Source organism: Staurois parvus, unplaced genomic scaffold (assembly GCF_062004578.1).
Source record: "Staurois parvus isolate SC_StPar_1 unplaced genomic scaffold, SC_StPar_1.0 ptg000162l, whole genome shotgun sequence".
Taxonomy (NCBI): domain Eukaryota; kingdom Metazoa; phylum Chordata; class Amphibia; order Anura; family Ranidae; genus Staurois; species Staurois parvus.
Genome location: NW_028317958.1, coordinates 7,085,001 through 7,101,526, shown reverse-complemented (window position 1 = coordinate 7,101,526; position 16,526 = coordinate 7,085,001). Strand labels below are relative to the sequence as shown.

At 41.1% G+C, this 16,526-nt stretch overlaps 1 protein-coding gene across 1 annotated transcript in view; it reads left to right on the top strand.

Moving 5' to 3' along the window:
- The window catches only part of PXK (PX domain containing serine/threonine kinase like), a 126,719-nt gene that overhangs the window by 46,589 nt on the left and 63,604 nt on the right, over positions 1-16,526 (top strand). The window contains exons 3-4 of the mRNA XM_089676028.1: positions 3,281-3,328; positions 12,348-12,534. Of these exons, the coding sequence (XP_089532154.1) occupies positions 3,281-3,328; positions 12,348-12,534 (235 nt within the window). The remainder of the gene's footprint in view (positions 1-3,280; positions 3,329-12,347; positions 12,535-16,526) is intronic.

The following is a 16,526-nucleotide window of genomic DNA, read 5'->3' as shown; positions in this document are numbered from 1 at the left end:
ATAAGAAGGGAACCTTGACACATAACTCCTCTGATGAAGGTGTTCCTGCTTTCACACAATTTATGAGATGCAGGCATTCCTATTGTGGTAGAACTCCTGTAGGGGTTTATACAGCCCTCCTTGAACCTCCTGATGGTAAATCAGTTATGTACTGCTGTATGTTTTTGAAAGGCAAAAATGGTCAATGCTTTTTTCTGCAGTGCCTTTATAAACAGCACTGCGCGAATCACCCTGGGGCTGCCAGTGTGCCTACTAATGGCTGTAAACTCATCATTGGACAGCTCAGTTCAGAGACAGTGTACAGAGCCAATCCTAATGGCTCTGTACCACATGATCGCTGTGATGACCAGTCACAATGATCACAAATGTAAATAGTGCAGTGTTTTATATTGGAGAGCCCTCCACTTTCTCTTATAACAGAGGAAGTGAGGAACTAATGAATTAATTGATCATTCAGTAGTTCCTAATCAGCGGATTCCAGGATTGTGGGATAGTTTTGCACACTTTCACCCCCTCCTCTCCTGTATATCCCAGCTCCATCCTTTCTCTGTACTTTACTGTATATTAATCCATTTACTTCTATTGTCTTGCACATCTACACAGTACATCAACCCCTTTCCCTCTATCCTATATTTATTAACCCCTACTTTTTGAAGAGCAGTTATTTGTTTTCATACAGTAAAGTAAGGTCAACCTTTTTTTGTAAGCTTTTGTTCTTTTTCATAAATATATCACCAAAAGAAATCTCTATATGTCTCATTTCAAAATTAATTTGGGTACAGGGTTGCATGACCGAGTAGTTGCCAGTCAAATGATAGCAACACCTATACCTCCTCCCTCCATGCCGCCAAACAAGCCTACTTCGTTACCCCCATCAACACCCTCTCCACCTGTCCTCGCCGGCTCTTCTCCACTTTCAACTCCCTACTCTCCCCCCCCCCCCCCACCCAGTACCTCACTCATCGCCCACAAGATTGCCAATCACTTCCAAAACAAGATTGATACAATCTGTACGGACATCGCCAATGCTTAACCTACCTCCCCACCTAGCCTCCCTCCCACTGTAACCCCATCAACTCTCCCCTCCTCTGACCTCGCAACCGCCCTGCCCCCCACCACACCTAACATCCCGCACACCTTATCCTCCCCAACACTCCGCTCCTTCAGCACTGCTACCACTGAGGAGGTCACTAAGGTCTTCTCAGAAGCCCGACTCACCACTTGCCCCCTTGACCCTGTCCCCACAGAACTCCTCCGGTCACCTTCCTTCTCCATCCTACGCTCCCTCACCCACATCTTCAATCTCTCCCTCTCCACTGGCGCATTCCCCTCCCCCCTAAAGCACGCGCACATCACTCCCATACTCAAAAAACCCTCCCTGGACCTCACCAACCTGAACAACCTTAGACCCATCTCCCTGCTGCCATTTACTTCTAAGCTCCTCGAGCGCTTGGTCTACAATCGCCTAAGCGCCCACCTCACTGACAACAACCTCCTCGATCCACTACAGTCTGGCTTCCATCCCCTACACTCCACCGAAACCACCCTACTCAAAATCACTAATAACCTGCTAACCGCCAAAGCTAATGGCCACAACTCAGTCCTCTTACTCCTCGACCTTTCCACGACCTTCGACACAGTTGACCACCCCTTCCTCCTTAATAAACTACACTCCCTCGGCATCAGAGACTCCGCTCTGCCCTGGCTCTCCTCCTATCTATCCCAACGCTCCTTCAGCGTTACCTATAACGCCACCACCTCCCCCTCTCTGTTGGGGTCCCCCAAGGCTCTGTCCTCGGGCCCCTTCTCTTCTCCATCTACACCACCTCCCTCGGCAAACTGGTACACTCCCACGGCTTCAACTATCACCTGTACGCCAATGACATGCAAATTTACCTCTCCACCCCTCACCTCACCCCCTCAGTCTCCGCCCGTATCGCCCACCTACCGAACGACATATCAGACTGGATGTCGCTCCATTTCCTCAAATTGAACCTTTCCAAAACTGAGCTCCTAATTTTCCCCCCAGTCCGCGCCCCACCCTCTCCATCACGACCAACAACACCACCATCAGTCCCATCCGCAAGCCAAAATCCTAGGTGTCACTCTTGACTCAAACCTATCCTTCCAACCCCATGTCCAAACTCATGCAGGCTCCATCTCTGCAACATCTCCAAAATACGTACGTTCCTAACCCCAGACACTACTAAACAACTCATTCACTCCCTTATTATCTCACGACTTGACTACTGCAACTCCCTCCTCACTGGCCTACCTCATCACACACTATCCTAGCTTCAGTCTATCCTGAACTCAGCGGCCAGACTCATACACTCCGTATCCGCCACCCCCCTCTGCTAATCCCTCCACTGGCTTCCGATTGCCCAACTCATTATATTCAAACTACTAACAGTGACATACAAAGCCATTCATAACGCTGCCCCAAACTACCTCACCGACCTGATACCCGAATACCACCCTACCCGTAATCTTCGCTCCTCACAAGACCTCCTACTTTCTAGCTCCCTGGGCTCCACCTCCCACACCCGACTGCAGGACTTCACCAGGACTTCCCCCATCCTCTGGAACTCTCTACCCCAATCCATCAGACTGTCACCTTCCCTCCTCACCTTTAGGCATACCCTGAAAACCCATCTCTTCAGGGAAGCCTACCCCACCCTCACCTAATTGCTGATCTACACTCTACACTCCTCCTACTACTCCATCCCCCACAGCCACTTCCTTCTGTACCACTATCCCCTCCCTCCTAGATTGTAAGCTCGAAAGAGTAGGACCCTCGAACCCCTCGTGTTTTGTCTTGTTACTGTATTGTCTCATGTACTGTTTCTCACTATAATGTACAGCGCTGAGCAAACCTTTTGGCGCTATATAAATAATGTATAATAATAATATAATAATATGCTGGAAAACCTGAAATCGATACCTTTGCGGTGCAATTATGAGCTCATATGGTTCAGATCGCACTGCACCCACAGGGAAACGCTTTTGCAGTGTGATTTGAGCCCATTCATTTTTTGTATGGGCTCAAATTGCACTGCAGAGATATTGGTAATCGGTATCAGAAAGTACTTCAGCACAAGTATCGGTGCCAGTCGATAAAACAAAAAACGATATTGGTGCAACCCTAATGATTACCTATATATTTCATATTATAGAATATGATTCATTGTACCATCTATGATACATTTACTGTATATCACTAGCTTATATTATTTATGACGACATTGTGTTTTTTTTTTAATCTATTGATATCTTTCAGATACTAAGAAGATACAGTGACTTTGACATGCTCAACAATAACCTGCAGGTAAGGTTTAGCTAGATTTAGTCATATATTTTTTTTAGAAAGGTTTTAGAAGGTAGAAGAGTGAAAATTTCCCCTGCCATGATTAAAATGTTTGTAGAGTGAAAATATAAAATTTGTAAAAAGTTGAGAAAGGCTGCTCTTGGCCTCAGTCCTCTCACCACCTTACATGATTTGTGGGGTTCTTTTCTGTGTTTATTTCAAAATGTGCAAAATGAACTGCACTACTGTGATCCACAGGAGAGGTACAGCCAAACGAGCTTTGGCTGTACTTCTCCTTCAAAGGATAAGTTCACCTTTAGGAACATGTTGCACATTCACTCGTTTTTAGGGTGCAAGATGTGACATGTTCCCGCTCCTGCAGCTGCTCACCGATCCCATTCTGCCTGTGAGAAGTTCCCCGTACCAGCTGTCACTTTTTGAAAAGATTGCAGCCATGTAGGTTTCCACCCACACGGTCATGTCATTGTTTTGCAGAGTTCTATGAATGTAAAAGCTGCGAGCACCAACATCCTTTGTGGCCGTCAGCTTGTAGTTCTGAATGAACTACCACAGCGCTGTTGAGCATTGTGGTAATTCATTGATTTTTGCTGTCAGTGTGAAACTGCTTGCCCATACAGCTTACACTGACAGTCTGCAGGTGCCCTGCTTGGCATCAGTGATCTGCTGATTACTTCTGCAATGCTTTCCTGGCTCCGACAAAAAAAACTAATTTGTAAATGCACATTTTTTTTACCTGCAAATAAATGTACATTTATTTATTTTTTTTTAAAAGGTGAACTTATCCTTTAATCTAGTGGTCAAAACAGCCAAAGTTATAATTTGTATTCATCTACTGATTATTCATGGAAACCCATTCCATGAAGCTCTCTATGGACTGTTGTGCTAATCTGATGTCCACACAAAGTTTGGAGGTCTTTAGCTATTGACTCTGCAGACAGTGGGTGACTTCTGCGCGCTGTGCACTTCAGCATGCGTTGACCCCGCTCTGTCATTTTACGTGGCATACTACTTCTTGTTTGAGTTGCTGTTGTTCCCAGTTTTCCACTTTGTTATAATACCACTAGCAGTTGACCGCGGAATATTTAGTAGCAGGGAAACTTCACGGATGTGCTTATTGCACATGTGGCAACCTCTAACGGTACCACGCTTGATTTCATTGTGCTCCAGAGAGCGACCCATTCTTTCACAAATGTTTGTAGAAGTAGTCTGCATGCCTAGGTGCTTGATTTTATATACCTGTGTCCATGGAGGTGATTGCAACACCTGAATCCAATGATTTGGAGGGGTGTCCCAATACTTTGGGCAATATAGTGTATGTGCTAGCTTAGTCATGTATGACCTTGATTTGTTCAGTATGATATTCCCCATTCAAATATGACACTTAATATTAATGTGTCTTGGTCCTATTGGATTTTATGATTTGTGTGTGGATTTTGTCAAGTTGTGAAATGAGCAGAGGTCTCAGAGAGGTCGCCCACATCTGGCTGCTTTCTGTGTAGATATTTTATGGTATGCTATGTGTTCCTAGTGCTTTAGCTGCCCTACACATCATGTGTGACAGAACAAACGTATTTTGTCATTGTTTTACGATAGGTCAGAGGGAAGTGTTAATCTGAAGAGTTTTTTTATGATCCGTAGAAAAAACAGGCATCCTTCCAGTACTCGGTTATCTGTTTACAGCTCTGACCAAGGCCTGTGTGCTAGTGTCTGCTGTCCCTAAGTTGAGATAACAGGTTATTTTAAAGTGTGTTAAAAGTTAAGGCTATGAATTCCATATACCGCAGAAGGAGGGAGGGGGTAAGATCACTGGACTCATGAGAAAAAAAAATGGCTGAGACCTGACAAGATGGCTGTCACCTACAGCTTCCATGTGCTTAATGCGCACAACCATTACAACCTGCAACATCTGAAGCAAGTGGATGGTTGGTGTAGGGACAGTTGATGGAACTAGATGTACTCCATGGATATTTTTAGCTGTTACCTGTACTGTGTATTCAAATATTAAGGTGGCTTGTGGTGTCTGCACTTCTTTCAAGAAAATAAGCAAAATGTGCACGAGTCCTGGGGACCCGCTGGTTGCTTAGCAACTACTACAAATTAGCCTTATTCACAATACATAGATTTTCAGTGGGGCAGTTGTCTTCAAAGGGGTTAAAGAAAAAATGCAGGTTACATTGCTAATTATAACTTATTCACAATACTAATTGATGTTTGGTTGCGTGGCTGGAAATGAAGACCACACCATGTACCCACCCCATCTGAAACCAACTTTGGTGATGAAGTCTGGTCTGGTTATCTGATTCCAGTGGCTTGTACACATAGACGTTACAGTAGCATGTTTAGCTTTTATCTCACATTTTCTTGGGCAGCCATTTTTGACCAGGGTTTTATGGAACCCTAGGATTCCTCCAGAGCTTGCTAGGGGTTCATTGTGCTGTGGCTGAATGACCTCCTGTGTGACGATGCCTTCATAGTTCCAGAGTCGAAAGCAAGTGGCATGACACCAATAATCTTTATATCTGTTTGTTAGGGTGGCATTCGGACCACCAATGTAAGGGGCATTTTTCCCACTGACCCCTGATGATTACGTTTTTTTGCAGGGATTTCCCTTACTGTGAAAAATATTTTAGGGATTCCTCTGTAGAACAGGCTGGTGTGTCTTTCAGTGCTCTCACCTCCCTGTGTTATGGAGATAAGAAAAGGGTAGATATTTTGTAGTCCTAACACACTTTCCTTTCTTATTGTGACAACACTGTCACCCTATGATAGGAAGTCACTCACTATGATATGAGCTTTATTAACAGACGTTAGTTTTATGGAATATTTAAATGAGAATCTGGTTTTGTGTCAACAGAACTGAAAAAGACAAAGAAAATGTTTTTCTGCTTGAACCCTACATTCTGTCCTTGCCATGCCAAATGTGCACTTGAAAGTAGCTTTAGAATATCCCCACTTATAAGTATGATGAAAGCTATAATAACACTGAATAGATTTATAGAACCTTTTATAGGACGCTCTAGATTTTTGTTCTGCTCTGTCATCACAATCGAGAAGGTGATGGCACTGAAAATGCTTCAATGAGTGAGCTGCACACTCTCCCCCTGCGGTTGACCATTTCATTTTTCTCTGTTCTCGCTCTTAAATGTGACTTGTTTCAGGTGTAATTGGATTTTCAGCCTCTTGTCAGATCTGATAATCTCCATTGCTCACATCTAGCATGTAAACTGGCAGTAATTCCTCCTTTTTAACGCAGGCCACGCTTCATATCCTCTTCATTACCATGCCCTATATCTCGCACTTTGGCTTTCTCCTGGGCTGTGCTTAATGCGCACAAATTGAATTTCAGGACAGATGGTTATAAAGTAGAACACAACTGTGAAAAGAAAATACGTTTTATAATGCCACGAGTTCAGGATACAAAGTCAGGCTGGCAGAGAACATGACGTTTTTATGTCAGATGGGCAGTTTATTTTAAGATCTGTTATTCTGATATAATCTTTCAGCTAGCAGACACAGGTCCTTCTTTATCTCATCTGCATGCGGTATCTGTGTTCATTTATAAAAGCAGAAGAATGGCTTCTTATGAAGTATACAATACTTTGAAATAAGAATTTTGTGTGAAAAATAGACCGAGGAAAAAATCCTGTGGTAGCGGTGATAATTACATGCTTCAGCTGGGTTTATAACAAAATCAAACCATTGTAATCTAGTGTAGCAATTAAATTAGCTGTCCAAACGTCCATATGATTTTATTCCCAGGGTTATCAAAAGCTTCTTGTATTCATGTTATTAGCGATGTAGATAGATGAGCATGCTCAAGTCGTAATAGAAGAAATGCCTAGAAAACCAAAAATTACAGCTGACCTTTGAAGGATAAGTTCATCTTAACCACTTGCCTACCGGGCACTTATACCCCCTTCCTGCCCAGGCCAGTTTTCAGTTTTAAGTGTTGTCGCACTTTGAATGACAATTGCGCTGTCATGCAACACTGTACCAATATTAAATTTTTACCATTTTTTTAACACAGAGCTTGCTTTAGGTGGTATTTAATCACCTCTGGGTTTTTATTTTTTGATAAACCAAAAACTGAAAATTTTGAGAAAAAAAAAGATTTTTCTTTGTTTTTGTTATAAAATTTTGTAAATAAGTGATTTTTTTTCCTTCACTGATGTGCGCTAATGAGGCTGCAGTGATGGGCACTGATTGGCTACACTGATAGGTGGCACTGATTGGCATTGATAGGTGGCACTGATTGGTATTGATAGGTGGCACTGATTGGCATTGATAGGTGGCACTGATAGGTGACACTGAAAGGCAGCTCAGATGGGCATTGATATGTGGCATTGATGTGCACTGGTAGGCACTGATATGTGGCATTGATGGGCACTGACAGGTGGCATTGATGGGCAATGACAGCTGGCATTGATGGGCACTGACAGGTGGCACTGCTGGTGCTACACTGATCATCAGGGCACACTGATCATGTCCCCTCCAAGGAATGCCGATTACCGGCTCTCCTCTCGAGCTGTCAGCGTGACAGCTCATGAGGAAAGAAATGCCGATAACAGACATCCCCCTATTTACATGTGATCAGCTGTGATTGGACACAGCTGATCACATGACCGAGCCAACATCTTCGGCTCTTTCTGTTGATCGGTGATCCCTTGTGTCCGAGGGACACGGCGCACCACCGATCGCCGTGCTGCACGCTCCCTGAGCCGCGCATGTGCAGCTAGAGTGCAGTTAGAATGCTTTTGGGTGTACTCTGCATGGGTGTATGAACAGGGTGTGCAAAGATGGCGTCCACGCCGGAAGTGCGTCACTACGTGCTGGCCTACGCTTTACGTCACAATACCATGTGACTTCCTCAGGACTTCCACACCCTGTTCATACACCCATGCAGAGTACACCCAAAAGCATGAGGTTAAATGCTGTTGTATGCTGAAGATACATGTAAGTGCAATTTGAATACATTTCTTTTACTTCTTTGGAATAAACATATTACACTATGGGAAGCTGTATTCATGTCTTTTAAATGAGATATTGGCACATATCCCTACCTGTATTTGGAGAGGAGCCACCACATGAGTGCTGACCCCTAAGAGGGAGATCTATTTGCGGGGAGAGCAGTGGAGAGGCTGTATGCTTGGTGGATCTGAGGGTGTGATCCCATACATACGCTTTCACCCGTACGGGTCGAATCTCTGAGGTGAGAGGCTAATCTAGCCACCTGTTGGATTTTGGCAGCAGTTACCCACAGTCACTAATAACAGCACGAGTGTGTTTTTTGGATTTGGATTAAGTGGTGTTATCAACACCAAATTGGACTTTGGTGCACAGATCAGACATGTAGTTTGATCAAAGTGTGTGTTTTTTTTTTTCACAATATTGGCACAGAATATTTGTTACCTTGATTTTGGTTTTTATAAATACATTTATTTCACCAATTGATACATTTTACATATTCTTTGTATATTGTACTTTTTTTTTTTTTGGCACTAGTAGTTATTTAGCGGGTGCATTTATTATTTTTCATGCACATAGGTTTTTTGCATGTTCATGCGTTTGTTATTTCTATAGTGGTATAGACTCATCACAGGTTAATTCCAATTGGATCACCATTCACCATCATATCCTGTTTAAGATATTATTATTTGTGTCATTTAGATTATTTGTCACACTGCTTGGATGTGCATTGTTTCAGTGTTGTTTCACTTATTTGATTTAAGATTGTGGCACATCTGCTCATTGTCTGAGATCTGCTCAAAGATATTGATCCGTTCAGACATTATACTAGCAATGGAGGTTTATTGTGTATGTGAGTGTGTTCTTGGCGATCAAGGGGTTAAATGTGATTACTGGTGTACTGCCAGGCAATCTGACGCTATCTGGGAGGGGCGCTAACTGACGCTAATGCTATCTGAAGTCGCTGGCGACACTAATACAGTGATCAGCAAAAAATCTGTACACTGTACTAATGACACTTGTGAAGGGGTTAACGGGGGGGGGGGGGTGTAAAATCAAGGGGTTCAGTGTGTCCTAATGTGTTCTAACTGTTTGCAAGTGTGCTGCGTGTACTCGCTGTGTTTTCTTTCTTCTCTCTCTGGGACGGAATGTGCCTGGAGAGAGAAGATTTCATCATTTTCTGTACCTTTGTAAGTGTAAACACAGGTACAGGAAGATCCCTGATAGGACAGGAATCGATCATCTGATTTAGGCTAAACATCACTGGCCTAAATCGGATGATTGATCCCTTGGGGATCAAATCATGGCATCCGCGGGTCGGCGGGGGCGCAAATATCGTAGGAGCGAAAATCGCGTATATACGTGATTTTGCACACCCGTGCCGCCCTGTAGCAGTATTTCTGCTATAGGGCGGTCAGGAAGCAATTAAACATAACAACACACTTTTTCGTTTTTTTGAGCAGTGTTGGTTTAAATATAGTATTACTGTACATAAAAAGTGCATATTTTATATTGTAATATTTGCATATATTGTAATTTGTCTTGTTTAACTGTTTCCCACTCAGCCAATACCAGATTGACAGCTGGGTGGGCCTTTCGTCCCTTCGGGTGGACGTCATATGATGTCCTACCAGTCATGGCGCGTAGTGAGGCAATCTGCGGAGAGCTGGGTCCCTCGGACACAGCTCATCACCGATCATGGTAAAGAGCCAATGACATTCCAATCAGAGCTGATCACATGTAAACAAATGCCAGTTATCAGCATTCCTTTTCTCAATGCAGTGACAGCGCTGAGGAGAGCCGATAACCAACTTTCCTGTGACAGGGAACGTTTACACTGATATTCAGAGCACTGATAGTGCCCTGATTATAAGTGCAGCCCCATCAGTGCAGAATATCGGTACAGCCCCATCAGTGCCAATCCACATCCAGCCATGCAGCATATCAGTGCCACCTATCAGTGCCTTTCAATGCAGCTTATCAGTGCCCATCAGTGCAGCCTCATCAGTGCACATCAGAAATGGAAAATGTACTTTTGCAATTTTTTTTTTACAGAAACGACAGAAATAATAAAAATGTCATTTGGGTAGAGTTTTGCATGACAGCGCAATTGTCGTTTAAAGTGCAACAGCACTGAAAGCAGAAAACTGGCCTGGACTGGAAGGGGGTGAAATTTTGCACCTTTTAAAAATGTGTAAATATATGTTAAAGGTGTAAAAATATTAATGAACAATTTTTAATGAACAAAAATTGAGAAGACAGGAGTCCCGGCATAGCTAAGACTTCAGTGCATATCACTGGGTTTGAAAGGGAGCTTAGGTGAGTATTGGGGGGGATGCTGCACAGAGAAGGTTTTTTTACCTTCATGCATAGAATGCATAAAGGTAGGAAAACCTTGAGCCTTTAGAACCAATTTAATTAGGGATGATTAGAGTAAACCACGGGTTAATAAGGGGTTAAACAGAGGAACATTAAAAAAACACACTTTTTTTTTTACCTGCCAGGTTGCTTTCAACAGAATTCGGCTCCATGTACAGGAACACTCTTTTTAAGATGAAAAAATGCTGGATAAAAAACCGCTGGTAACAGCGATTTTAGAAGCGTTAGCATTTTGTTAGCATTTTTACAGTACATGTAGAAAAAGTAAAAGCTAGAAAAAAGTTGTAAGTAGCGTTTTAGGAGCATCTAGGAGCGTTAAGCATTTTTTTCTGCTTTTAAAACACTCCAAAAACTCTACAAAATTTTTTGTTTCTGCTTCTAGAAGCTGAAGCTCAAAAAATACTAACAGCCTATATTAGTGTGCACGGAGACATAGGATAACACTATTTAGCTTCTAGGAGCAGAAAACAAATGCTGATTATAGCTTCTAGGAGCTTAAAGAAACGCAAGTGTGCATGGAGCCTTCATTGATCAAAGTTTTTCCCTTTTGATTTTTTTTTTAAGTTTGTTTCCAATTTAATATACCCCAGGATACAAAATAAGATACCAAGGGACGCTACTTGTTGGCTATTCTATACTTATGCTTTGAGAGTTGCCATTGAATGCCCAGGTCCGTGTAAACAGTGTTTAGTTTACATTCATCTGTCTGAACTGTGCAGGTTGGAGGGTGATGTGACTTCAGAAGTACAAGGATCGCATCTGCTCCATATCTGTGTTCAATGTATTCAATTCCAGGAGCTTTAAATTATTTTAAACTACACTATGCTTATCTACTCCTGGAGCAAAAGATCATAAACCCCTGGACTGCGTAAGTTTAGCTAAATCATGCCCTTATTCAGGTAGCTCATGGTTGAAACCTGATTGCACATATAGGGGTATTCCATATGCCTTTCCTTCATTCCAGGTCACCGGCAAGTGTCTCTCTCTCTATAGTTTAGAATGCAGACCAGAGACAAGCTGAATGTAAACAAAGCAGTTGCTTGGACTTCTGATAACTCTTAAAAATGGAACTTCACTCTCTCAATCAACATTGACTATTCTGAATCCTTATGCTGCTAGCATTAGTAAATGGATAGAAAAGTATATTATAGTTGTTTTAAACAGTTTTTTTTACATTTCTTTAGTTACTTCCTAGTTTCCATGTTTAGGCAAATGGTGTCATACATCCCAGGAGTCTTCAGGAGGGGAGGACTGGTTTTGACAGCTAAGCACACACCCCTGCCTGCATACCTAAGCTAAGGGCAAATGGATTTCAGGAAGAAAATGCTATGTGAATTATCTGCCCTTACTCAAGATGGCCAAAGCCAGAAATGCTGGGGGGTGTTTTTGTATGTGGCTTCTCAGCAAAATAAAGCATGGAGACATGGATGGATGGGTGTGTTTGCTTTGAATGTTAACAATGAATTAACTAGTGCTTTTATTTTGTGGTGCTCATATTCAGGTTAGTTCTACTTTAAGCACACCAAAAGAAAAAGTAAAGGGCTATATTTGCAAAATTGCTTCTTTTCTCATGCAAATTATTGTTTTGCAAACTTTGTTCACCCAGCTGGAAATATTTTTCTTAGTGACATTTAACAATATTTTGCCTATACTTTGTGCTCTTATGTCTTCCCAGATCTCAGGTCTAAGTCTACCTCTTCCCCCCAAGAAACTCATTGGAAACATGGACCGTGAATTTATTGCTGAGAGACAGAAAGGGCTCCAAAATTATCTAAACGTTATCACCTCCAATCATATATTGAGTAATTGTGAAATTGTAAAAAAGTTCCTCGACCCAAATAATTATTCTGCAAATTACACAGGTAGGTCACAAGACTGATGTTTTAAGTGCCCCACAGTGAGTCTGATTGTTGTATGATTCAGATTTTGCAGTTGTGTAATAGTCTCATTGTGTACTATAATGTCACTAAATCTACTGATCTGCATTAGCTGAAGGAATGTTATTTGGCAGGTCCTTACTACTGTGGACCAGTAAAGACAAACCTAAAATGTTTAAGGTGCCCACATATGTAATTATTTTACAGGGTATTGCTGACCTACTTTGCCGATATTTAGGCTGCTATTAGATTATCTCTGTTTCTCACAGCTGGCTGATCACTGAAGGCTGCTTTATGCGGCCTTATAATGGGTTCATCAGTGTAAATACCTAAGATAACTATTATTTTCTCTACTGCATGAATGCTGCTGACAAGATATATCAGACTTCAGCTTCACTATGATGTAACATGGCACCCATGCCCAGTTGTCAGATGGCCTGATCTGCATCATTATAACTGCCTTAATGCTGATCTTCAGGCTCTCTGAGTTATCCTTTTAGATAGATCAACCCATCTTAGCAGGTTCTGAAAATGCACTGTATATCCTTAAAGTGCCTCCAGGGGTTTTGCTAATTCTTGCCCTTTTGTCTAGTTATTGCAGTAAAGACAAGGAAATGACCCAGTGGTATATTAATGTGTACTTTACTAAACAATAATGCTGTGTATACAAACTATTTTCAGTTACAGGACTAAAATACAAGACACATTCAATAGTCAGTCTGGATACACCAGGGGTCACTTAGCATCAGTTATTGCTGGTCCATGATTTCTGAAGAAACTGGATTCTGGGCATTTCAGGGGATTGCAGGAAAACAGGTTTCTCTCACTTGTAGTGTGGCTTTTAGTGTCCTGAGGAGTCGCAAATTGTTTTCAGCTGGAAAATAATGCAGATCCTGGACAGGATCCCCTAGCTGTGTGCGTTATATTCTTAGCACTCTGTATGTCTTGTGCTGTATTCCTATACATATAAATAGTAAGTATATGCAGCATTCTTGTTTAGTAAAGGTGCATTGAAGTGGAACTAAAGGCACTACACTTACCTCCTCTCTAATGGTCCAGGACCCTCGCTGACGCCAGCATTTTCTCACTGGGTGCCAATCTTCAGGCATTTCCATGGGCTGGCACAGGATCACTTAACTCTTGTGCATCAGTCATTCTGGCAAAGAGACAATACCAGTGATGTAAGCTGAACTGTGCATGCTCAACTAGTTTATATGCCACAGAGGTCTGCAAACAGGTACATAGGAGTATTTTATTGCAGAAGGGACATTGCATGTCTTTTATGTTATAATAGCCTGTCTCCTTGCAGTCTTTTGTTAGATGCCTTCACTCACTTTCATGGTCTACTGGGTCATTTCCTTGACTTGACTTTTTGCAATAATTAGACAAACCGCATTACTGCGCAAAAAGCCATGTGCCTTAGTTTGACTAATGAATTTCTGCTCATGTGTCTCTTCATGCTTTGATTTTGGTTTGGTTTTGAAAAATGTTAGGTGAGTGTAGTGATGTGCTATGTGCTATATACCAACTGGATGACATAGCCTCCCCCGTTGAGGATCTCCTAACAGGCTTTAGTGTGACACCATGTAGTGGGAAGGTTGTGGATCATGTTTTGGGAGTTATGAGTGGTAACAAAGCAGTAGGTACCACATTGTAGGTAGCGCTATCAGATATGCAGGTTTAGCTGAGCGAACATGGAAGTCATGATGAACGTAACGTTTACGCCTATGAGTAATTTACATGACAGTACTGGCAGTTGCTGAATCTGCTTTCTGTAAGGTGAGAATTGGACCAGTCTGGTGTTCCTTAGAGGTATATAGAAAAGAGCAGTCCGGGAACTTTGAAAAAACAACCTCAAGAAGTATTATGGCATGGATATAGGCTGCATTATTTGTGGAAACAGAGCTGTAAAATACTCAGAAGTTTAAGTATGTTTAATCAGGACCAGGTTGGATAAAAATCAATGATTTTTAAAAAAAAAATCAAAAAAATCAGATTTTTTTTATTTAAATCAGATTTTTTTTATTTAAATCGGATTTTTTTTATTTAAATTGGATTTTTTTTAAATAAAATGATTTTTGAGGAAAATATTTTACCATCCAAAGGTTATTCCATCATGAAATAAAGATTCGTTTTTTAATTATGTAGAATAAGGCTGTATATGTTTAATTTTTTTGGTAAATAAATTTCCATGAATCCATTCACAATGTCATGCTCTTCCAGAGGTTTTTGTAAGATTATTGGGCAGTTTCTCTGCCTACAAGATATTATCACAGATGCTTGATTTACTTTTGCAGTTCTCAAAACTGAATTTGACTCAGCGGAGATCACATGCCTCTTCTTCACAGCAAAAATGTTATAACATGAACAGAGTTAAGAAAAAGACCTCAATCCTAACTTCTACAAACCTATGAATACAGAATCAACCCCTTCAGTGCTAAGTTTCAAGAAGTTCAGTGAATAGAATAGAAACAATATTTTTCTGATTGTTTGGAGTGGAATAGATCTGCACAAGAAGAAAGTGAAACTAAGTGTGAGGAGGAAGGGGCTGACCTTCTATGTTCCTAAAATATATATATTTTGTTTAGCCAAATTAGTTAACAAACATGGATGTTTGTTTAAGCAAATAACATATGCTGGAATGTTATTGTTTCAGTTGAATAAATCTATTTAAATTGTTATTATTAAGGTAATGATTATTTTTCTCCTTCCTAAGTACAACAGAAAAGTTGTCCAAATATGAATGATTAACCTATTAAACTGGGGATAAAAAAACTAATATGAAAAGTTATTCTAAAAATCTTCATCTACTTGCATATTAAAGTTATACCAGCAAGAATTAGTCTTTATGTAGAAAACTAGGATTTAAATCAAGCCTTACTGACTAGTGATTTAAATCGTGATTTAAATCAGTTTGATTTAAATCAAATCCACCCTGATCAGGACTATTGTTTATCTATAGTTTTTGTTGAACCCAGAGTGCAGCCTTAAGATTTAAGAACAATTTTGTTTTTTGGGGAAAAAAATGGTTTTCTTTTGATCGTACTGCTTTTGGGTTACAGACTCAAATCAACTGTGTATCATCTGCTCTGTGTCTAGCATGTTTTATCACATAATGGAAAATAAAAGCCAGCTGTAGCAGCTGCCTCTGATGTCTACACAGTCTCAGTGAGGTGATGAAATACCTTGTTTTTATCAACACATGTTCTGCAAGTGTTCACATATTTCACAGAACAAAGGCCCAAAGCTTTGCTATAATGACAGCTTTAGCAGACAAAAGCAAGGGAAATGGTATGAATGGACAGCTTAAAGAGGAAATGAACACTGGAAACTGTACTCCTAAAAAAGACAAGCAGAAGCAAAAAGTCCAATCACCTGTATTACCTGTGGTCTCCTTGCAGCTGATCTTTCCCCTTTTACTGACTTCACATATATTCTGTACTGTGTCTCTCTGTGGAGATGGTCATCTTAGTACAGGGAGGGCTTTACTTGCAGTATGTCAGATTTTCCAGCAAGGAGACCAGTGAACAGCATGGTTGTGATGTTATTAAATCTCCCTCGAAATCGTTTGAAGCCTAGCAGTGCCTTAGATCTCACACTGCAGATATATTGACCAGTAGGAACAGGAGTGCCTAGGCACCCTCGCGTACCAGGAAGTGCACATTTTTTTTCAGGAGTAATTCAGTTGAAAAGGTACACATTTCAAAGTACTGACTAGACAAAATGAATATCTCCTAATATTTCCTATAAAATAGCAAGTACTTACTTTTTCAATCCATGTCTACTTTTGGGATCAAGTTTATTTAGATGTGCAAATATGAAAACTGTCTTTTCACAACTACATCTTGTTTAACTTAAAGTGGTTGTAAATCTCAGGCATTAAATATAAACAGCATATCCTTCTATAGTGTGTAATTTTCTCATTCCAGAGCACTAAGTGTAATTTCTCTCTGCTTCTTTGTTCCTCTGCTATAAAC